The sequence below is a fragment of the Oryzias latipes genome, chromosome 5, assembly GCF_053564925.1.
Source record: "Oryzias latipes strain Hd-rR chromosome 5, Olatipes_Hd-rR_3.1".
NCBI lineage: Eukaryota > Metazoa > Chordata > Actinopteri > Beloniformes > Adrianichthyidae > Oryzias > Oryzias latipes.
In genome coordinates, this window is record NC_136241.1 from 35,905,001 (window position 1) to 35,929,626 (window position 24,626).

The window sequence follows — 24,626 nt, forward strand, 5'->3', positions numbered from 1 at the left end:
CTAAGGGCAGATCTTCTCTGCTTCTATCAGTGGTGTCCATCCAAACCTTCAACCATCCTCTGTGCCGTCAGAGGAGCAGAACCCTCTGCCGCTTTCTAAAGTGCGGTCAACCACATCCTCACATCCTTTTCTGTCTGCCCTCAGCCTCACTAACACCATCAGCAGCAGATGGCGAGGAGTCGTGTTTCCTGCGGTGACTTTGTGCCGTCAGGTCTTCTCACTCGTTGCCCCAGTCCAGCCGGACGGTGATGTGCCTCTTCACGTCTCGGCTCTGGTCCTGCGTCAGGTGACCTGACAGCAGCTGCCGCCGCAGGTCCATCAGCTCCAGCATCACGTGGCGAACCTTGTAGAACAGATCCACCTTGTGTTTCTGCAGAAGAAAAAAAGAGGAGATGTTCATCCGTCTGCCGTGACGAGGCCAGTCAGTCAGGACAAAAGTCCTCAGCTTTGTTTGAAAAAGAAAAGAAACCTTTTCAGAGAAAACGTTTCAGAAGTAAAACATAAAAAATGAATGCATACAAAGTTGTTTTTGGACATTAAAGTCAATAAATTCCTAATCTTAGTATTGAGTTTATCAGAAATTCCAAAGCTTCAGACTGAAGTCACATCGCAGCCCAAACCATGATCCTCTCTCCTCTATGTTTTGTTTCCAGCAACACTTCCTGTTGTTATTTGGAAAACACAGACAGATTCCTCCTGTTCTTCTTTCCTCCACTTTAGATGCGTCTAACGTGAAGCTGCTGTGATCTTTTCAGGACGTCCTCCTAATGAAGGACCAGGTCTGCGGGACTCAGACCTGGTCCTTTAGAGGAGGCGCTTCCAAAACCATCATGTCACCTTTTAATATAACTAGTACATTGAATGTGAACACTCTGGTTGGGATGGAGCGGCCTAGTCTTCAATCCCCTCAGTGATGGGCTGATTGACGGACAGAACAGGGAAAACTGTTGAAACACCATCATGAGGTTCTTGAGGTTCTCCTCTAGGGAAACCCTCCTGCTGTTCCTGCCTCTAATCAAAGCCGCTGTGATCGACCTCTGCACTTCTCACCTGCAGGTTTACCTTCCAGGAGCAGAACAGAGGACCACATAAGGGTCATGGACCGCCCCAGACCACTCCCCTCAGCCCTTCTCACCAGCCTGTTAGAGCCGCTACAATGGAGGCGGAGCTTGTTTTAATGAGTCTTCTATGGCATGCTGTGGAAGGAGGAGAACCTGGACGGAACCTGCTGGTCCATCAGCAGTCCTCCTTCACGAACACACCTGAAAGTTCTGCTTCAGCTGGAACACAGAAGCAACTGTCACCGAACATTCATGAGCTCTGGAACCACAGAGCCGGTTCTGGAAAAGTTTAGATCTTTGAGATGAAGTGGTCCAACCAGAACCCCAAAATCCAAACTTCATGATCCGTGTTCTCATCGATAAAGTACTGAAGTAACTAAAGACACAATAAACAACACGTGTGACTTTCCACTGACTTAAACATGTAGTTGTAGATTTAGATAAGTTAATTCTCTCTAAGAGTTCTGGATCCCTCCTTCATGTGGACCCCCCTGAGGTTTCTGCTTTTTTAGGAGGTTTTCCTTACAAAGAAGGAGCGTCTAATGGCAGAGATGTCCAGTCCAGTCCAGTCCAGACCTGTTGAATTCTATGACTTTATGTTCTTTATAATTCCTGTTTATTCCATAACTACCAGCATGAAGCCCGTGGAGTTGATGTGAATATTGGGCTCTAGAAATAAAATGGAACTAAACTGACTTTCAGCCAGTGGCGGTTCTACACTAACTTACTCCCTGGGCGAGCAACCCCACAGGTCCCCCCCCGCACACATACAAAATTTGACAACATCCTGTTGTGTTCCCTATCTTCTATTTAGCCATTTTATACAAAAAATGCATGAATTTTCTAGACTCGTATTACAGGGGGGTCAAACTCAGTCACACAGGGGGCCTAAGTTAAAAACATAAACCCTAAATAACTTGTAATATTTTGTTCTCCATAGAAATATATTCTGTCAAAATTATACAAATATGAACATGCTGCAGGACAAAACAAAGAAAGCCTGGAAATATTAATAAGAAATTACAAATCAAATATTTCCGTTTTTTTTTTTGCTCTTTCATCATTTTTTAGATCATTTTTTTTTAGAGCTGGACTTCTGCTTCATTTTTAGCAATAATTTCTTAATGTGTGACGTCCTGTGTGTGTCTTTGTGAAACATATCAGAGGGATTACATCTAAAAAGAAAAAACTTATTGTGATTTTATGTCTTATAAAACATTAAAGACTAAATCATAGAATTCAACAGTGGGATTACTCCAAAAATATTTGGCATTTCTCTAAATTTGTGCAACACCAACAGCAGAAATCCTCCAAAAAAACTCAATCCATAAAAAATGGTCTGCGCCCAGCACCCCTGTTACGGTTTCTGTTTCTTTGCCCCTGTGGTTTGTTTCCTTTTTGTTCTGGCATGTTTTGAGTTTAACTTCCTGTTTTATTTTGTAGGGTTTCCTGTTTCGTTTTTGTTGTGAGTTTTACTTTGGTTCCCCATCCTTCCTGATTGTGTTCACCTGTGTCTCGGTTGTCTGTATGTATTAAGTCTTGTCATTCCCTTCCTCCTGGGCTGGTCCATAGTATGTTAGTCTGCTCTCCCCGTTTCGAGTGTTTAGTGTTTTAGCCTGCCGTCTGAAGTGGTTTTGTGTCCTTAGTTTTGTTTATTAAAGCCCCCGTTCCCCTGCAACCTCCTGCCTCCTCTCGCTCTCTGCGCCTGGGTGCTTCCTCCCTTCTCCCCCCGTAACAACCCCTCCCCCCCCTTCCCCTTCCCTCTCACACGCGGCTCCGTCTCTATGACGGGAGGCGCAGCTGCGGCCCAGAGTTGATAGTCAGATAGAAAAAGACTCCCAATCACCTGTTAGTGTGATTCAGCCAGCCACCGGCGAGTTGCGCTCCCCTCTCGAGTTTTTTTACTTATGTTCCAAAAACTACCGCAAAGAGGTGTGGCCGCAAGTGTCTTGCAGCAGAGGGCGGTGGTCACGTGCGCATCGGGTCTGCTGTGTCGGAGCAAAGAATTGTGGGAAATAATCTCCATTGCCTGCTTTTGTCAAAATTGGGTTGAGCACGGATGATTGTTCTGCCTAATTCCTTTTCATGTGCCTGTTTTACGTTGTTTTACTCTGAGTTATTTCATTTTTTTTTTTTTTTTTTTTTTTTTGCACCGTAAGTGTGAAGGGGAAACAGGATGAAGACATTCTTAAGAGTCTGATGTGTCAAGATAAAAGTGTTAAGTGTCGGCAGCTGAAGCAATTTCAAATTAAAAGCTCACTGTTTCCTCTATGAATATAGTAGCCTCTTTGAATATAGTCGGGCTATATCGGGCTCGGCAAATGCCGCCCTCTATTAAGTGCCGCCCTGGGCGACCGCCCACATGTGGCCCATATCAAAAACCGCCACTGCTTTCAGCAAAAGAACTGAAGTCTAAAGACCAAAAAAAGATAAATTAAACTTTTAAATTGTTTTTTAAATTGTCATCTGTGACATTTTAAGCCGCTGAACCCCTGGTGGCACCTGATGGTTACATTTTGGCGCCGTGTGAGGCAGCAGCGCCACCATCAGTGTGGTTGTGTGGCAGTTTACGACTGCAAGCCTTAAGGAAGGCGGGAAAACGCTGCAGAGGTCTGCAGGAGGCCTCAGTGACTGTTGCTCAACAGTTTCAAGGGTTTGGAACCGTTCATCTGCTGCAGTCCGGATGGTCGCGGTGAAGACGGCGATCGGCTGCTGAGCGGCACAGATTCATGTCAACATAAAAATCCTCCGTTGGATCAAAGCGGATGTATCTCTTAAGCAGTTCAGATCTACAAACTGGCTCAAATTCCTGCTGGGTGGCAGCCTTCCTCCATCTGCACTTCAAGAAATTTGGAAAAGTAACAGGATGCTTTGGTGGGACATCTGTCTGTCTCCTTCAGCAGGTTTGACCTTCATGTTCTTTCACGATTGGATGCAGGAGACCCAAACAGACGGACCAGCTTGTCCGGGTGGGGGGCTCAGCATCCACCCCCCACCTCACCCCACCCCCCTACACCTATGGAAATGCAGGTTTCTGTTGCAGGTAAATGAAAAAAGTATCAGAGCCAGAACAATTCTTTTTTTTTTTTTTTTTTTTTAACTTGTCCTGTCCAACAGCTGGGCAGTCAGATGAGAGCTGAGGGCCTCTTGTGTTGGACATATTTTGCTTTAACAAGAGGGGTTATTAATCTTCTAACAAACCAGAGGTATGTCTGAATAAACCCCTTTTGTAATTGAGGCCAAACTTTATTAATTTCAATCATGTCTGAAAATCTTTGGTGTTGGACCGGACGGAAAAGGAAAGAGGGGAAGAAGAGAGAGGGACGCTAGAGAGAGGGGGGGGTAGGGGGTGATAATAGGAGGGGAAGGGGGATAAGACCATGAAGCAGCATAAAGCAACAAGTTTACTGGTTGTTAATCATTATAGTAAGGTTCAAATGTAGTACAATAAGGGCGGAGCCTGTCCACACACACACTCAAATGTTATAAACACACCTGCTAGCTGCAAAAAATGTCCACACGTCGACATGTACACAAAACAGATAGTGTTCACACACGCATACTTATGCCTTAAAACCAACTAGTGTGAAATATTTCAGTCATTCAGTCTGTTGAGCTAACACCAGTGCTCAGGTGAGTGTTTATGTTCTTCTAAAATGGATGGTGGAACGTGGAAAGAAGGAGGGAGAGTGCCCAGCCATCCCCACCCCAAGACCCCCACCGCAGCAGCAGCGGCGGCCGGAATCCCCCCAACGCCACACGGGAACCGGCAGGGAACAACCGCCGCCCGGGCGACCAAGCCCGCCACCCAGGCCAGGGCCAGCAGGACCGCCGCAAGGCCCCCAGAGCCAGAGAGCAGGGAGGCACGGAGGGAGAGAGAGCGCCGCCCCAGCCCAACCAGGAGAGCAGCCCCCCCGCCGCGCCGGGAGAACCCAACGCAGGGCCCCACCGGAGAAGGACGCCCACAGCCCCAGACGAGCACCCCACCACCACCCAGGAGTTCCGGGCATCCCCCCGCCCCAACCCCAGGTACGAGCCAGGACCCCCCAAGGGAGACCCGCTCCGCACTCCAGGCAGCCATCCGCCCGGCCCACGGTTGGTCCAGGGAGGAGCGAGGCAGGGGCCCGCCGCCCCCGCCCAAGAGGGGGGAACCCCGGGGAAAAAAGAGGGCCCACAAGGGGTGTTGTGAATATGGCCCGACCAGGCTCGGCCACAGTTGGAAATTTGGCGGGGCCCAGCGCTCAGGAGCAAGGACCAGAACCCACCCCCCAGGGACACGAACACTCCCGGCTCAGATGTAATGTGAACCCCCCCCGCCGCGCGGAGAGAGCACCGCCGGGCCCAGGAAGCCGGCACCCCGGGGACACAGCCGCCGTTGCAAAGGGGCCCGTACCCCCCACCGGGGAAGAGGCAGGGGACAGATGGACCCAGGTCCCACCTTCCTTGCAAAATGTGTGTGCGTGTATGTGTGTTTGAGAGGGTGTGTGTGTGCATGTGTGTGTGTTTATGTTGGAATGTATATATTGAGGGGGGAGGGGTGTGTGTGCTAAGGGGGGTGCAGTTAAAATTGGCGGGTAGGGCACTGAGGGGACATCTCCTGATTACTTACAGTGACGTCCCCTCACCCTCCCCACCAAGGGGCCCTAAATGTCGAAGGTGCGGTTAAAATTGGCGGGTAGGGTGCTAGGAGGACATCTGGTGCTTGCTGGCAGTGTTGTCCAAGCACCCCCCCTACCAAGGGCCCTACATGTCTAAGGTGCAAATAAAACCGAAAGAGGGGGGGCCCACTCCATACGGCAACCATAGGAGGGGGGCCACTGCCTAGTAAACCCCCCCCCCCCCAAGGCCCATCGCAGGCTAAGCCCCCCACCCCCTCACCCTATTATGAGGTGAGGGGGAACAATTCTTCTGACCAACGGAATGACTGACGCCTGACGTCTATGGGAACACCAGGGGGCGGGGCCACTCAGTCCAGTTCTTATTAACAGTCAATGGGTTAGGCCAGCGTGTGTTAGAGAGCAACAGTCATTCACCTTCTGAACCGTTCTGTCCCTTTCAGGCTCACGGGGATGCTGGAGCCTATCCTGCCCACTTGTGGGCAAAGGCAGGGGGCATCCTGGACAGGTCAGCAGTCTGTCTCAGGGTCACATGCACACTCACATGCACACCTAGGGACAATTCAGAGTAACCAGTGAACCTATGAAGCATGTTTTTGGAGGAAGCCAGAGAAAACCCAGGCATGCACGGGGGGAACATGCCAACATTTATCCACACGGAAAGGTTGGTGTTCTGGTTCAGCCCCCCCGGCCGGGTCTTGACCCAGGGGCCTTCTTGCTGTGAGGCAAGAGCGCTAACCACTGCGCCACCGTGCAGCTGCAAACAGTACTGTGAGCTTAAAGGTGCTAAAATGAGTAAAAACAGGTACAATTCTAAAGAATACATTTTATTTTTATAGATGATTACCTAAATGATCGGTTGATTGCTGACTCAGCAGCTTTGAAGTCGACTCTTTTCTCAAACTGCGTCTGCAGCGATGGAGGTTAACATCAGCTGTTCATCTGAATTCTTTGATAGTCCCTCTCAAAGCCTCCTAACAGGCCGTGAGCCCCCCAAATCAGAGGGGACCCTCCTGACGCCCCTGATCCACTAGCAAACGTCCTGCCTCATCTTCTCGCCTGTCAGAACGGCTGCTGCCTTCCAGAAAAGAGAAGCTGCGACACAAACCGCAGGAGACTCTGCCCTGGAGCCTCAGCTGTTATGGTGCAGCCAGATCGCAGCCTCACCTGAAACCTACGTAAGAACGTTTTCTAACAGATCTTTGAGTCTTTGTTTGGTTCTGATGTTCAAACTGCTGTTCTAAGACTTCAGGCGGAGAACATCAGAACCAGAATCTCCTTTTCCTCTCAGCCGTTCCCCAGCAGAGACGCATGGTTCTGCAGGAGGTCCTGACCGCCTTGGAGACCCTCTGCAAGAACCCAGAGGAGGACATGGAGCCACTTGGATGAGCGGTGAAACCTTCAAGACAGATGTAGAGACGCCATGACTCGTCACCTCACAGGAGGATTTTTTATCGTTTCACTGAAGCTTTAAAATCAAAACACGGAGCCGTTTCACTGCTCACACCAACACAGATCCACGCGTCACAGAGCTGCGATACAACCTGCAGCTGGACCACCTGTGCCTTGCTTAAGGACACGTCCACACAAGGAAAACTAGAGCACGAGTTGAACCTGCAGGTTGACCACTCTGCACCATGGCCGCTTGCAGTGCTGTCTGCCTGCCATTAGGAACCCTGAAACATCCAGAGACCTGCAGTGAAACGAAACGAAGGCTCCGCCCACCAACCAGGGTGTGGCTGAGGGGGGGGGGGCAGATAACACCTTTACCACAGCTCGGGGGAGGGGGGGCACATTCAGCAGGTTTTACTGAGGAACACATGGAGCTTCGTTTAAATCCGGATGGTTCAAGTCTCCTCACACGTGAAGTCGCTTTAAAGGAAGCAGGAAGACGCTGCACCACGCGTCCGCCTGCAGCTCTGCTGTGGACAAACACAGACGCCAACGGACAGAACCCCCCCCCCCCTCCCCGTTACCATGGCAACCATGGCTGAGTCACCACTGCCAGTTTAGGACACTGCATTTACTGAAACCTATGGAAGCAGTAAAGACGTGCACACAGATGACCCCCCCCCCCCCCCCACACACACACACTGATGCACACACACACAGAGAAATACACAAAAACATACAAATATTGAATTCTGTTGAACTGACACACATATAGACACACCAACACAGAACCGCATGTCAGCATTAGAGTCTTACAGGTGAGATGGAGGGACAGGCAGACCCCCCCCCCCCCCACCTCTGAGCGGGTTCTGCTCACCTGAGGAATGGGCCGATCCAAAGCGGCGACCGGAGGACATGACAGTCTGAGCGCGCTCAGTCTGCCTGCTTGTGCAGCTTCCTCCTCTGACCTGCTCGCCACCTCCATCTTTGGTCACCCCCTTCCTGTCCCGCCCCCACCTTACACCCACCCCCACAGCATCATTGACAAGGACAGAAGGTCGATGACACACCACTTCTTCCTGCTCTGTTTGCAGCCGTCTGCTAGTCTAAGGCCCCCCCCCCGACAATCCCAACAGCTGGTTTGTGAAGAAACGGTGAGTTTAGCAGGGAAATGGCTGATTCCTGCTTCGACCGACCAGCGGCAGGACGACCACGTCTGCCCAGATGTCGGCTTCCCTGACAGACTCAGATTCTGGGAGCAGAAAACACATGAATGTGGAATCTGTTTGGTTCCTGAGACGCTCCTTCATGTGAAACGCCGTGAAAACATGGCAGTCACACGTGCTTCCTGTTGTTGCTGCACAAACACGCCAGCGATCTGTCATCTTCAAACAAGTAGAAGATGTGATACCCCCCCACCACCACCACCACCCCGAAAACGTCTGAAGAGACGCAAGCCTTGTGAGTTCAGATTTCAAAGTTTGTTTGAAAAGACCCAGAAAGTTCTGCGCGGCAGAAGCCAAAGCGGCGGCGAGCTGCAGAAGTCTCCAGCGCCTCCCACTCACCGCCACGTCTCCTCGCACATCGCAGTCATTTGGAGCGACAGCGGACACCAAGATGTGACCCAACGGCCAGAACCAGAGGAAGCAAACTGTTAGCTCTGCAGAACAGAGCTGTCAGTCAAAGCGTGAAACCCTGCAGGACAGATGGGTCCGTCTGCGGCGGCGGCGCAGACCGCCAGCAGACAGAAGCTTCAAAGCCTTATTTTTACACCAAAGACCACAGGAAGAGCAGCCGCTAGAGCTTCAGATCAGAGGTTCTGACCCGATTACATGAACTGATCAGAATGGGACTATTCCTGCCAATTGTGTTGATGTTTTGTTGTCATACGGCGTGAAGGAACGCTTTTAACAAACAGGAAATGCTGGAAAAGGTCGACCATCAGATGCTGAGGATTGTGGGTAATGTTGCTGTCCTTTAACCTAAAACAGAAAGGCGGTTTCTGATGTCAGAAGCAAACAGCTCTGACCAAACCAGAGTTTCAGAAACACGTCTGAAAGGAAAACAACATTTGAAGAACGTCAGACACTGAACGGGTCAGATCATAGAGACCCAAGAGTCCTGGTTGCTACATCTAAGAGGAAAATACCGGAACACGGAAGAAAACGCAAGAACATGGAAGAAAACGCAAGAACATGGAAGAAAACGCAAGAACATGCAAGAACACGGAAGAAAACGCAAGAACATGGAAGAAAACGCAAGAGCATGGAAGAAAACGCAAGAACATGCAAGAACACGGAAGAAAACGCAAGAACATAAAAGAAAACGCAAGAACATTGAAGAAAACGCAAGAACATGGAAGAAAACGCAAGAACATGCAGGAACACGGAAGAAAACGCAAGAACATGGAAGAAAACGCAACAACATGGAAGAAAACGCAAGAACATGGAAGAAAACGCAAGAACATGCAGGAACACGGAAGAAAACGCAAGAACATGGAAGAAAACGCAAGAACATGGAAGAAAACGCAACAACATGGAAGAAAACGCAAGAACATAAAAGAAAACGCAAGAACATTGAAGAAAACGCAAGAACATGGAAGAAAACGCAAGAACATGCAGGAACACGGAAGAAAACGCAAGAGCATGGAAGAAAACGCAAGAACATGCAGGAACATGGAAGAAAACGCAAGAACATGGAAGAAAACGCAAGAACATGCAAGAACACGGAAGAAAACGCAAGAACATAAAAGAAAACGCAAGAACATTGAAGAAAACGCAAGAACATGGAAGAAAACGCAAGAACATGCAGGAACACGGAAGAAAACGCAAGAACATGGAAGAAAACGCAACAACATGGAAGAAAACGCAAGAACATGGAAGAAAACGCAAGAACATGCAGGAACACGGAAGAAAACGCAAGAACATGGAAGAAAACGCAAGAACATGGAAGAAAACGCAACAACATGGAAGAAAACGCAAGAACATAAAAGAAAACGCAAGAACATTGAAGAAAACGCAAGAACATGGAAGAAAACGCAAGAACATGCAGGAACACGGAAGAAAACGCAAGAGCATGGAAGAAAACGCAAGAACATGCAGGAACATGGAAGAAAACGCAAGAACATGGAAGAAAACGCAAGAACATGCAGATACATGGAAGAACACGCAAGAACACGGAAGAACATGCAGATACATGGAAGAACACGCAAGAACATGGAAGAAAACGCAAGAACATGCAGGAACATGGAAGAAAACGCAAGAGCATGGAAGAAAACGCAAGAACATGGAAGAAAACGCAAGAACATGCAGATACATGGAAGAACACGGAAGAACATGCAGATACATGGAAGAACACGCAAGAACATGGAAGAAAACGCAAGAACATGCAGGAACATGGAAGAAAACGCAAGAACATGGAAGAAAACGCAAGAACATGCAAGAACACGGAAGAAAACGCAAGAACATGGAAGAAAACGCAAGAACATGCAGGAACATGGAAGAACACGCAAGAACATGCAGATACATGGAAGAACACGCAAGAACACGGAAGAACATGGAAGAACACAGAACATGCAAGGACACGGAAGAACACGCAGGATTACAATGCATCAGTGTCATCCTGCATGTTCCGTCAGGTTCCGTCAGGTTCTGTCAGGTTCTTCAGGTTCCATCAGGTTCCGTCAGGTTCCATCAGGTTCTGTCAGGTTCTGTCAGGTTCCATCAGGTTCCATCAGGTTCTGTCAGGTTCTGTCAGGTTCCATCAGGTTCCGTCAGGTTCCGTCAGGTTCTGTCAGGTTCCGTCAGGTTCTCATGACACGGATACAGCAGCTTCGTCTCACTGCGATGGTCAAACGTCTGTTCAGACAGGTTCTCACAGATGCTGAGGTCAGCGCGTTCTTCCTGATCCGGACCCTCAGACACGTTCTTTGGAGTTTTGTGAAGTTAGAATGTTCTCTTTTCTCTTCCTGAGAACGTTTGCAGTCTGAGCCTTTTAGCTCTCAGATGGTTTCACTTCATGAGAGGGAACTCTCATCTGGAAATGGCAGACAGCTCTGTTCAAAGATTTCTTCTCAATCTGAGCACAAAACTCACACGGAACTCTCCAAATCCTGGGGTTTGAGTCCCGTGTCAGTGTGATACCAGCTGGACGCTGTAGCATTATCCACACGTCTTACTGATTCTGACCCATCAGGTTCTAAAAGTGAAACAAACTCCTTCTCTGGTTCTTCATCTGAGGTCATTTAAGGCCAGGTCCTGTTCATCAAGCAGGCGTTGAACCAACAACCTTCCAGGACGTCTTGTAGAAATGCTTCAGCCACAGAGGCTGCATGTTTCTCTACAGGCTGAAGCTAGCGAGTGTCAACATTTCAACCCCCAACAACAGCTGCAAAGACGCAAACGGAGGCGATGTAGGCGCCTGCAGCCACACCCACAAGTCCTAATTAGTCCCGTCTAGAGTCCAGCTGCTGTTACAGTCAGATGAACAGGACTAACGGAAGGGAAAAGCTGGACCCAAACCGCTGATGTTCTCCGACAGCTAAAGGCCGGCGAGCCTCAGATATGATCCTGACCGAGGGCTGATGCTGGCGGGAAGCAGCCGAGTCGTTGGCCAAGAGGACCGTGGGTCACCAAGAGGACAGATATAATCTGAGGCATGATGGGAAAAAACCTGCGTCTCTGTGCTGACAGAAAGGTTTTCAGACGCCTGAGGTCTGAACCATTCAGGATTCACCAGGATCAGGCTGAAGCCAGAGTTTCTCAGACCAGATGAGAGGAAAAAGTCAAAAGAAAAGCAGAATTTTCTCTGCATACACCTCTGTGACCCAAAACACACAAAAACTGACACAATCTGACCGATCAGCATGAAATCTGTCCCAGCTCAGGTTTGTGTTACATCGTTCCCGAACGGCGCCACTGTTGTCCTCTTGGACGAACGCTGAAAGGTTTTCGCCTCGTGCTGAGGTTCACAGATCCCTCACACAGGATCACACAGGATCACACAGGATCCTGTGTGATCCTGTGTGAGTGAATCCAGCAGCAGCTGATGCTGCTGGATTCACTCATGCACAAAAACAAACAAATGATGGAAAGGGAAACACAGAGAAAAGGAAAACCCTCAGAAAGTAGGGCAGCATTGTCAAAATGACCTCATTTATGCAGAAAAGCTGTGTGTTTTCGGAACATTCTTCATCCCACCATCATCATCCTCACGCCTTTCATGAGGACCGGGCCTCCTCGTTTCATCAGAACACATCGACCCGGCGCCGCATTTTGACGCGCAAACATCAGACTGATCTGCCTTTGGCCCCCGTTCCTTCCAATCACGCCATCCTCTCGGTTCTGATCCACATCATGTTCAAACGCTTTTACACCCCCCTCCCCCCAGAACACGTGTTCCAGGCTCACAGCGGCGATGAAGCAGCGCCGGAAACTCGTCTGCAGCGACGACAAAAGCTGCCGATGGCAACCATGCAACAGGACCAGGAGGAAGACGGCAGCCCTCAGAGTCCGGACCGAAGAACCACGACGGCTTCAGACGGAAGAACCGGAACAGCCTCCCCCCAGACCGGAGGTTCCACCCCCACAGATGGGGAACCTCAACCACAGCCCAGCAGGAGGACGGGAGAACCTTCTGCCTCTCCGGCCCACAGAGAGTCCACTCATTGGTTCCGGTTTTCTCCTCTGAACATCTCAGTGCAGGTCTCTCCTGTTGTTAAGTTTGCGTGTGAACAGGCCGGCTTGACCCCCCCCCCCCCCCCCCCCCACGCACACGCACACACTCACAAAAGCTACCATGTGGAAAAAGGTTGGAGAATCAGAACCAGATGAAGGACCAGCGTCAGCACAGAACCAACGGCTGACTCTCCCTGAGTGGGTCATGAGTTTGCAGTTTCTTCTTCTGCTGCTGTTTCTTCTCAGGCCTTTGGACTCCAACTCACCTGCCGGTCCAGCAGCTAGAACCTAATGGCAGTAAGTCGTGGTCTGGATCATTCCAGAACCAGCCTGTAACCTCTCCTCTGCAGTTTCTCTTTCTTCCTGCGTGCAGAAGCTGCTCACCACATACAGCTGCTTCCACAGCAGAGCCCATTCCTGAAGGGTGGAGGTCACCTCCGTCACGATGGGGTCCTCCAGAGGGACGGCCGTCTCGTTGGGCCTGAACAGGGAAAGGAACCAGAATCAAATTGGGATTTTTAACCCGCTATGGCCCATTCAGGGTCACAGGGCTGCTGGAGCCTATCCCCGCCACTGTCAAGGGAGGACCAGGTTCAAAGCAGACGGGTCCATCACAGAGACACACACCCACATACACTCACTCTGAACAGAACTGAACCCAACTCTGCTGTTCCAAAGCTTTGAAACGTTCCTTAAGGTTCCTTTTTCTGCCTTTGATGAGCAAACAGAACCAGGATGGAATCCAGAATTTCATTTTAACCAAATAGGTTTTAAAGAGTTTACCGCTAATAGGAAATGATGGAACACAATGAAACCAGTTTGAGGGGATTTCCTTCCGGACCCGTCCTTATCTTAACTTACAAAATCTGTTGCTGTTCTGATATAAAGATCCCAGATGACAGAACCACCATTTTCTGTCCAAATACGGATGTTCTACTCTTTGTTCAAAATATTAGCAGCAAAAAGGTTCCTTTATGAATCATAAACCCAGTTTTGGAAGTTTGGTTTCTAACTATGACTCAGCAGTTTGATGCTGTTGTGTCTGCTGCTCCCCTGTTCTGAAGTTTACCTCCAGTCCACCCCCCCCCATGGCTGCAGTGGCCCCCGCCTGTTCTAGTTTGAATGACTTTATTCAACCAGAGTTCTGCTGCTTTCAGCAGGTTTGTGTTCCACCAGGTTCTGCTTCCGCGTTTGGTTGTAGCTTCTACAGCTTTAAAGTCCATGTCTTAAAACCCAAAAACCCAAAAGAACCCGGGTGGAGGTGGGAAAAGGAGAACTTCTTCACACTTCAGCCAATAAGAGAGCAAGAACTTTAGAGAAGACAACAGAACGCGATGAGTCGTGAGACCCGGACAACCAGAATTCATGATTGGTTGGTTGGCCTTCCTGACACCATCTTCTGCATTTGGGACCAGAACCCAAACGTACTGCATGGTTCCTTCCCCCCTGTAGCTGAGTTAGTGGGCCGTTGGTTCTGCGCCCTACAGTTCCACAGACCGGTCTTCAGGTCCAGGATTCCCACCACAAACGGATTAAAACATGAAGACGTTTTTCCAACCCTTTTATCATTGGTTCTCCTTCATCACGGTTCTGTTCAGGAGATGCAAACTGGAACCACATTGTCCTGTGAACCCCCCCACCACCACCCACACTCAAAAAAATGATTCAAGTCCCTCTTTCATGTAACACAATAAAATTCTGTTTGTTTTATTTAAAAATATTTATTTTAAAAGAATTTATCTACATTTAATTGACCCAACACAAAATGTATTAATAGTTTCACCCATAACTCCAGTAATCCAAAATAATTGAGTTCAAGTAAGGGGCATGCTGATGAATGCTGTTTTCCTGTTTCTCTTTATGCTTTTTGCCGTCTCACGGCTACAATTTTTCACCTATTTTAACCATTGAACTATTAAAATGTTCAACTCCTTCATCTAATGTAATGCCTGGTATGACTATTAGTCCTTCAAATCCTTCGACTTTTCAAAAGTGAAAACTTTAGTTCGTTTTTTCCACGTAAAAAACGAAACTGTGGCATGAAATCGTTTCAACTCGGCTTCTCCCAATAAGATGATACACGAAGAGCCTCATTTATGGAAATGATGAATCTATTTGTTCATACCGGCAGCCTCATTTCATCACTGGAGTGTTAGCTCAGCGGCTTAGTTGGCGGGTTTATAATACAGAGGCTCTGACTTCGAATCTGGCTTTAGACCTCTGTCGCATGATTTTTTTTCCTTTGCCTTTCTTGATAAAATTGAGTTCGACTAACTCGATTATATTTCGTTACATGGAAGAATTTTCTTTGAGGTGGGGTTACTCATATTTATTGGATGGAAATCCTGCCCACAATTAAATTGAGTTCATCCAATGAGTTATTTTTTTGAGTGCACCCACCACCACCACCTCCCCCAGGTGTCCAAACTCACCCTCGGTTGGTCACAGTCGCCTTCTTCAGGTGAATGTAAGCTGCAGGAAAAATTCCCTGGAGAGGGAACGAGAGCAAAGTTAGTGAAAATGAATCTTCTGGTCCTTTTTGCTGATGAAGACGTTCTCTGCACCACAACCAGGCGTCATCTGCATAGAACCACCAGCACGGCTGTTTCTGAACACTGGACTCGACTCGACTGAAGAAATTTTCCAACCCACTTATTTCAGAGTAAAGGACCAGCAACATGTTTAAGCCATGTTCTGAAACCAGAACCAGAAGAGTTCTGCTCAAAGGCAGACGGACCTGCTCTGATCTATCATCCATCCATCTTTTTTTACTTTCTCTTTCTTTATTTTTTTTCGTGCTTTATAAAAACTCATCTCTATTTCATACAAGTGAATTTTTCAAACATGAATTTTTTCTCACTGCAATAATGTGAGCTGGAGATGTTACATAAATGAACAGATGATAATGCTTCATCTGTGCATGTGTGTGTGTGTATTTATGATCAAAGTTGACATGTCTTTGCCATCAGTTATTGTTGGAAATAATGTTTCCTTTTCTAACTGATTTTGTTGAAAATGATATTCATAAATTTAACAGAGAAATGAGTCAAAAATTCACAAGTGATCCAATATTTGGAGCAGAGCTGCAGCTTCCTGGAACCCAATGAAAGTTTAACTGTAATAAAATCTGTGTGTGGGGGGGGACACATTTCTAACTAGAATCAAATATTTAGATCAGATGGATGGTACCAGACAGAGTAAACCACATTCTATGTGTTTAGAAGTATTTCAGCAGTTCGGAGATTAAACTGATCTACCTCAGCACATGCAGACAGGTACAGGTTTTAAAGTTAGCACACACAGTCTGTCCTCACAGCGGCACAAACAGACCACAGGTGTCCACAATGGTTTCATGAAGCAGTTCCTCGACCTTCAATGCTCCTAGAACCAGATCCCTTCATTTCTTGATCGGTTGATATCAAAGCTGCTCAAATATTTCTGTATCTAAACTGAATGTGTTTTTTATGCTTCATATGAAAGGATTTGTTTTCATGGACACGAGCCAGCAGCCTCTGAGACGGATGGAGCCACTTCCTTTTTGGAAAGCAGGCAGAAAAACTGAATTATTCAGGGGCAGAGTATGGCCTCCAAGCTGCTGTCCACCCTGGAAGGCCTGACTGTGACTGGGTCTGCAGTCAGCGCAGCCAATGCAGCCAATGCAGTTAGCGCAGTCAATGCAGTCAGTGCAGCCAATGCAGTCAGCGCAGCCAATGCAGTCGACGCAGCCAACGCAGTCAGCGCAGCCAATGCAGTCGACGCAGTCAGTGCAGCCATTGCAGTCGACGCAGCCAACGCAGCCAATGCAGTCAGCGCAGCCAGCGCAGTCAGTGCAGCCAATGCAGTCAGCGCAGCCAATGCAGTCGACGCAGTCAGTTTTTTTATTTATTACACAAGTTTGAGATGTCCAATAAATGTCATTCCACTTCATGATTTTGTCCCATTTGTTGTTGATTCTTCACAAAAAAATACAGTTTTATATGTTTATGTTTGCAAAAGGTTGAAAAGTTCAAGGAGGCCGAATACTTTAGCAAGGCACTGCAGCTGACTTAGTTCTGTTCTAATAACAGCAACGGTGCAGATCTGAAAGTTCAAGAGCACACGTGCACGTGCACGTGCGCATGCACCTTTGAACCAGATCAGAGCCCGAGGTGCTCGGATGCACTGACCTGTAAATGGCCATCCTTGTTGCAGCTAATTAGGCAGTCAGTGTTTGAGCGTGCAGAGGAGTGCTGCTGCTCGTTACGCTGATGTGTCGACGCGCCGGCTCACAAAGAAAGACGAAGGCGGACAAAAATAATTGCAACAGAAAGCCAAAGAGACGAATTTACCAGACAGAAGCTGGAAGAAGGAGAAGCCTGCAGAGGAAATGTCTGCAGTCTCTATCTGCACAGAAACAAACCCGGCGGGGCACCGCTGACCCGCCCCAGAGGCCCGTCATCATCTACAGTCTGAATCAAGGCGTGATTGACATCATCACATCTGAGCATCTCTGCAGAGCCACCTGAGAAGCTACACCTGTTTTCTCTGCCCAGAGAGGCAAATGTTTCCATGACGATGAGGCTCAGTGGGTGGACCCTCCCATCTCAGGCTAAAGTCCTGTTTCATTTGTTTAGTGGAACAGAATCAACACAGCTCAGAGAGCAAAAGAATCAGTGGAACAGTGGTTCCGAAAGGTCCGACTTCTGGTTCTGATCCATTTTCTTTGTTTTTCATGTCAGGAAAGATTTAGACAGGAAGCCTTTTGAATGCTGTGGTTTTTTCTTCCCAGCTGAAAGTGGGATGAACACCAAAGACGTCTGACAGTTTTGTGGGTTTAAACGTGCAGCTTGTTCTGCTGAACTCCAGCTTTCACTAAGCTGCTGATCGTCACCAAAGCTCCATCAGATTATGAGTCTGAAGATGGTTTCACTTTCAGTGCAGGAAGGATTTGATAAAGTGCTTTTGGTCGGCATTAAAAAGAGCGCCGCTGGTGTCGGACGTTTCTGCGGGCCGTGGGCTGAACTCTGCGCTCTGTGCCAGACAGAGGCTGATCCCAAACCTCTCTGAAGGCAACAGAGCTGATGTCAAAGTCAGAGCCGTGTGACACACGGGTCCGACTTTCACTTCTGCTGAAGGATGAACCTCTGATGATCTGATCAAGTCCGTAAATCGATGCGTTTTGTGAAACAATCAGATGAAACAGTGTGGTTGAGGTCCTTCATCAGAACTTTGCTCCTCCTCATCCTCTCAGAGGAGTGCCACGTGTGAAAACCTACAAAGAAGAACAACGGTCTTCTGCTCGGCAGGAAGTTGTACCTTCAGGTTTAGTCTGAAATCGTTTGGAAATAGAGCCTCTTTTGTGTCTTTGCTGCAGCTCCGGAGCTCCTCCCTGTTTGGCACCTGGCTTCATTCTGCTCTGCCCGTCACGTCCCACCGTTGTCCTGGAAGACTTCATCCTCTCTTCCCGGCACAGACACCTCTTTTCTTTTCTTTCATAGCAGTTTGGAAGAAAAGGCACTTGTCGGATTCCTCTGCCCCCCCAGCATCATGAAGCTGTGGACCCCACCACTTCACACATGTGATGGTGTGAAGGACAAAATAACAGTTATTACATGGCAGCAGAACGGCTTCTTTCTCTCTGGGGTTTGATTCCTCAACAATAGACATCTTTTTAAAGCTAACAGCTTCAGCCCAGAAAATGACTGCCTCCACATTTTCCCTCCTTTCAGTTTTCTTCTTCCTGTCTGCGTCTCAGAGTCAGCTGTCATGAATTCCATGGTCCTGGTCGCATTTTTGGTTCTGATCTGACTCCCCCAGCGGTGAATAGAGGTTCCTCTGGACCAGCCTTTGCTTCGACACTATGAAATTTTATTTCAAAATATATTTGTTGTGTTTTTTCTAGTTGTATATGTAAGGGTTAATGGCCGACGAAGTGTGCGGTTATTACTTTTTAACGCACGCCGTGGAAGCCTCGCGGAGGATGGTTGCTTCCGCGAAGTGCGTTAAAAAGTAGTAACCGCACACTTCGTCGGCCATTAACCCGCTTATACCATGGTCAGTTACAAAAGCAATAAATATTTACTAGGTTTTAGTCCTTAATTCTTGTTTTTTTTCCGATTTGGATCGCTTTTCTCACAAAAAGCGGACTATTTGTTACGCGATGCCACCGCTGCAGTCAAGATTCGGCGATATATCTATGTTGATCGTCCCGATGGGTTGAAAAAGGATCAGTTCAGAGAGAAAGTTCATCTCTAACCGCTTGTTTTTGTCCAGATGATGAAGCAAAAGGTTGTTTTAAAGAAGCCGGCGCAGTGATACAAAACATTTAAGCTAGGTGACCGGAACTTCTTTTTTCACCGTGCGGTTATCAGGTTTTAATGCACACCCAGCAGCCAATCAGAATCGAGTATTAAACCGGACCATGGCATAACTGATGATAAAGTCTTCAAAAGTCTTTATCGACATGAAGTGGATGAAGATGTTGGTTTGTTGAGTTAATAGGAAGGTCAGACGAACAGAACCGAGTTCTTCATTTTAAGTCAACGGTTCAGCTTTTAAATACAAATCAAGAAGAACTTTGACTAAAAACCTTCTGGTGAAAACCTTGGAGCTCAGGTTGTTGAGTATTTGTTCTTCTGTTAAACTAGACATGAATACCAGATCATGAAACTTTCTTCGTCTGTTCATTGCTCTTCATCCTTCTTACCCGATCACTATCGATGAAAAACGATCCATCGGTTCATGAATCAATTCTGATAAACTAACGTCTCCACCAATGAAATCAGAGAATAGCTCAGTCTTTAGCTCTATGGTCTATTACTGGACCTGATGCCAATTTCTTTATTTTTTATTTATTGAAACTTAAGTAGAGAACAAAAATCATGAGAAAACAGCCGTAACACAAAAAATCAGTCAAATCATGAAAACCATCAAATTATTAAAATCATTAGAATCAATAATCTAAGTTACAGCAACGTTTTTCTTTCTTTCCAAATCAATGGAAAAGTAAAGGGAATTTCAGGAATATTGATGGACCGACACTGATCAGAGATTCTGCTACACTGAAGCCCGACAGACTTTGTTGGAAGGACTCTGTGGTTTCTGTGGTTTTTGGTCATGTTCTGAGTCGCCCCTAGTCACTCTGCTTCCAGGTCCATCATGATCCACCGCCGTGGTCATTTTAGTTAACTGCCCTCAGCCTATTTACGAGTCTGGTTTCCAGGCCGTCTGCTCTGTTTTTCACCTTTCTGCTCCACAGGTTTTGTCTTTTCCAGTTTGTTTATGAAATGTTTTATTTTCTGTCACCATGCCGGTCTCCTGACTTTTGGGTCCTCCACCACCAGCTCCTTGTTATGGTGCCTGTCATCCTCCTCCCCCTCCCCCTCCTGCTCTACTCCTGACTCCACCAGCTGTGACCAATCCACCTCATCAACCGCTGCAGCTCAAAAGGAGACCCAGCTCCAGTATTTAACGCCAGTTCGTTGCCCCTTATGGTGACTATACCTGGTCTCGGTCTAGCTCATGTTTGTGAAACCAAGTCTTGTCTCGACTCTAATATCATTCTCCCTGCCTCAGGATTCCAGCCTCCAAGTGTCACCTGTGTGGAAGTCAGATCGAGCCCTCCTGCATCCCTGTGGAAACAACACGTTCTGCAAAGCCGCGCTACTACCTCCAGCCACGCCTCAAGCCGCAGTCCTCATCAGACTCATACCAAGCCACAACCATCTCCTGGAAGGAAAATAAATACTCTTACTTACCTCTTACCTACCTGTGTCCTCATTCTGGGTTTCAGCATCTGGGTCTGTCCATCCTACAAGTCATGACACTCCTGACATTAGTAGAAGGGTAACACGAAGTACCGAACAGTAATGTGCTGTTGTACTTTTGTTATAGGTTTGTTTCCTTTACTACGGTTATTTCAGAAAGGCCTTAAGTCTGTGTCTGAAGCCGTTGGCGTTGTGCCGTTCTGTGAGGCTTACGAGAACACGGATCTGTTTCCTAAACTCATCAGTTGACCTGCAGGCAGAGGCGGGAATGTGGGACAGAGTTCAACCACTCATCCTCTTTAGCAGAAACGCTGGAACGCATGCAAATCCTGCTGCTGCTGCATTATTACAAATGTTGGACGGAGGCCATCCATCCGTCCGCGGTCTCCGGGGCGAAGCGCTCGGCTGACACGCTGACAGAAAGAATCCCTGCATTCCTCTGCAACGTCCAGAAAACACGCAAACCACACGTGTGTTCACATGCACAGGTCAGTGCCGAGGATGCAGCTCTGACATGTAAACCATAAGGAGATCCTGTTGAGATAGTGAGAGACTTTCTGCTTCCTCTGCAGACGTTCCTGCTCAAAAGCTGCCAGCAGGTTTCCAACCGTCAGCGCTGTTGAGCTGAGCGGAAACAGGAATGTGAGCATTCCCAGCAGGTCTTTGGTGGAGCGGGAAACCGTCCCAGATGAACGGGGAGTCGGTGTCAGAGCGGCTGCTGAGAGGCTCCCAGAAGCTTCAACTGTAGATTCAAGAAGGTTTGGTACGCCACAAATATCAGAGGCAGAGTCAGACTTAAAGCCAGGCGGCCCAACCTTAGATGATATCGACAAGTACTTTGGTCAAGGACAGAGGATGCAAAAAGTTCTGGTTCAGAAACCCCCCCCACGGGGACTCCCAGAGCAAGAATAAGTGGCTCACCCGGATGGTCCGCCTGATGGGGTTTCATCCGCTTTTGTTTAGAGAAATGGCTTTGATTTCCTCCAACATGTTGAAGGAAAACATCCAAATGCTTCGTCTAACTTCGTTCACGTAGCGGCATTTTCAAAACCATAAAAGTGAACTCTGGGTAAAATCACGATTCTCAACATGAATCCAAACTTTTCCTAACAAGTTAAATCATAAAGGCTGAAGGCATCTCAGACGGTAAAGGTGAGGATTTTGGTAAAACCATGGGACAAGCTGCTGCTCAGGAACACCGGAGGGCTGACAATCAGGTCACATGACCACAAACTCCCGCTTTTTTTACAGTCATTGAGCAGAGTGGGGACTGAGGAAACATCTGGGATGCATCTGCTGTGAAAGGTCTGCAGGAGACCCAAACGACATAAACACACCTTCAACAACGCAAGAACATCAAGGAGGCGGAGTCTGACAGGGTAGAGGCTCGCCGCCTCAGAAGGTCTGTCTCACCTTGACGTTGGGTCTCCTCACTGAGAATCCTCGGTACCAACCTGAAAGAGAGAGCAGCCGTCATGACTGCACTAATTCACTGAGGAGCTAAACATGACACTGCAGATATGAACCACTTTAGACTTTAAGCACAAAACTGTTGGATCAAGAAACAAAGGTCAGGACTTGGTGATCTGTCTTAAAGCTTTTGAAATAAAAAATAATCTGACTTCCTGTTGATGCTCGGAAGACATTTGACTAAATTGCTTTGAAGGTTCAGACGCTCTACCACAGCTCAGATCTGAAAGCTGCAACATCAGGCGTCCAACCACCTGCTGCGGTCGACTCTTACCTTCACATTTCTCCAGAATCTGAACCATCTCTCCGACCTCCAGACCCAACCCCCGCGTCGGCGAGCCTCTGAAGCTGCAGATCACTGAGGACACATGGAGATGAGGAGAAGGTCAGGACCACGGTCAGGACCAAGTTCAGGACCACGGTCAGGACCGAGATCAGGACCACTGTCAGGACAACTGTCAGGACAACTGTCAGGACCACGGTCATGACCAAGGTCAGGAACAAGTTCACGACCACGGTCAGGACAACTGTCAGGACCACGGTCAGGACCAAGGTCCACGGTCAGGACCACGGTCAGGACAACAGTCCGGTCAACGGTCCGGTCAACGGTCAGGACAACGGTCAGGACCGAGATCAAGACAACAGTCAGGACAACTTTCAGGAAAACAGTCAGGATCAAGGTCAAGACAACGGTCAGGACAACTGTCAGGACCAAGGTCAGGACCAAAGTCAGGACCACGGTCAGGACAACGTTCAGGACAACAGTCAGGACCACTGTCAGGACCACGGTCAGGACAACGGTCAGGACCATGGTCAGGACAACAGTCAGGACCACGGTCAGGATCAAGGTCAAGACAACGGTCAGGACCACGGTCAGGACAACTGTTAGGACAACTGTCAGGACAACTGTCAGGACCACGGTCAGGACCAAGATCAGGACAACAGTCAGGACCACGGTCAGGACAACGGTCCGGTCAACGGTCAGGACCACGGTCAGGACAACTGTCAGGACCACGGTCAGGACCGTGATCAGGACAACAGTCAGGACCACGATCAGGACAACGGTCCGGTCAACGGTCAGGACCACGGTCAGGACAACTGTCAGGACCACGGTCAGGACCACGGTCAGGACAACTGTCAGGACAACTGTCAGGACCACGGTCAGGACAGAGATCAGGACAACAGTCAGGACAACTTTCAGGACAACAGTCAGGACCACGGTCAGGACCAAGGTCCACGGTCAGGACAACGGTCAGGACAACAGTCCGGTCAACGGTCAGGACAACGGTCAGTACCGAGATCAGGACAACAGTCAGGACAACTTTCAGGAAAACAGTCAGGATCAATGTCAAGACAACGGTCAGGACAACTGTCAGGACCAAGGTCAGGACCAAAGTCAGGACCACGGTCAGGACAACGTTCAGGACAACAGTCAGGACCACTGTCAGGACCACGGTCAGGACAACGGTCAGGACCATGTTCAGGACAACGGTCAGGACCACGGTCAGGATCAAGGTCAAGACAACGGTCAGGACCACGGTCAGGACAACTGTTAGGACAACTGTCAGGACAACTGTCAGGACCACGGTCATGACCAAGGTCAGGAACAAGTTCACGACCACGGTCAGGACAACTGTCAGGACCACGGTCAGGACCGAGATCAGGACAACAGTCAGGACCACGGTCAGGACAACGGTCCTGTCAACGGTCAGGACCACGGTCAGGACAACTGTCAGGACCACGGTCAGGACCGAGATCAGGACAACAGTCAGGAAAACTTTCAGGACAACAGTCAGGACCACGGTCAGGACAACGGTCAGGACAACGATCAGGACCATGGTCAGGACCACGGTCAGGACCGCGGTCAGGACAACGATCAGGACCATGGTCAGGAAAACGGTAAGGACCACGGTCAGGACCACGGTCAGGATCAAGGTCAAGACAACGGTCAGTACCACGGTCAGGACAACGGTCAGGACCATGGTCAGGAAAACGGTAAGGACCACGGTCAGGATCAAGGTCAAGACAACGGTCAGGACCACTGTCAGGACAACTGTCAGGACAACAGTCAGGACAACTGTCAGGACAACTGTCAGGACAACGGTCAGCACCACGGTCAGGACAACTGTCAGGACAACGGTCAGCACCACGGTCAGGACAACGGTCCACTCAACGGTCAGGACCACGGTCAGGACAACTTTCAGGACAACTGTCAGGACCACGGTCAGTACCGAGATCAGGACAACAGTCAGGACAACTTTCAGGAAAACAGTCAGGATCAATGTCAAGACAACGGTCAGGACAACTGTCAGGACCAAGGTCAGGACCAAAGTCAGGACCACGGTCAGGACAACGTTCAGGACAACAGTCAGGACCACTGTCAGGACCACGGTCAGGACAACGGTCAGGACCATGTTCAGGACAACGGTCAGGACCACGGTCAGGATCAAGGTCAAGACAACGGTCAGGACCACGGTCAGGACAACTGTTAGGACAACTGTCAGGACCACGGTCATGACCAAGGTCAGGAACAAGTTCACGACCACGGTCAGGACAACTGTCAGGACCACGGTCAGGACCGAGATCAGGACAACAGTCAGGACCACGGTCAGGACAACGGTCCTGTCAACGGTCAGGACCACGGTCAGGACAACTGTCAGGACCACG

General features: G+C 48.6%; 1 protein-coding gene across 13 annotated transcripts in view; it reads right to left on the reverse strand.

The window, feature by feature from the left end:
* The window catches only part of dock3 (dedicator of cytokinesis 3), a 120,994-nt gene that overhangs the window by 50,716 nt on the left and 45,652 nt on the right, over positions 1-24,626 (reverse strand). For 12 of the 13 annotated variants that reach the window (XM_078947843.1, XM_078947842.1, XM_078947840.1 and 9 more), the window contains exons 2-6: positions 22,234-22,317; positions 21,903-21,943; positions 15,177-15,232; positions 13,129-13,225; positions 222-370 (exon numbers count right to left, since the gene is read on the reverse strand). In XM_078947843.1, the coding sequence (XP_078803969.1) occupies positions 222-370; positions 13,129-13,225; positions 15,177-15,232; positions 21,903-21,943; positions 22,234-22,317 (427 nt within the window). Of the gene's footprint in view, positions 1-221; positions 371-7,946; positions 8,070-13,128; positions 13,226-15,176; positions 15,233-21,902; positions 21,944-22,233; positions 22,318-24,626 lie in introns of those variants that run through there. The other variant, XM_078947841.1, reaches the window with a different exon arrangement.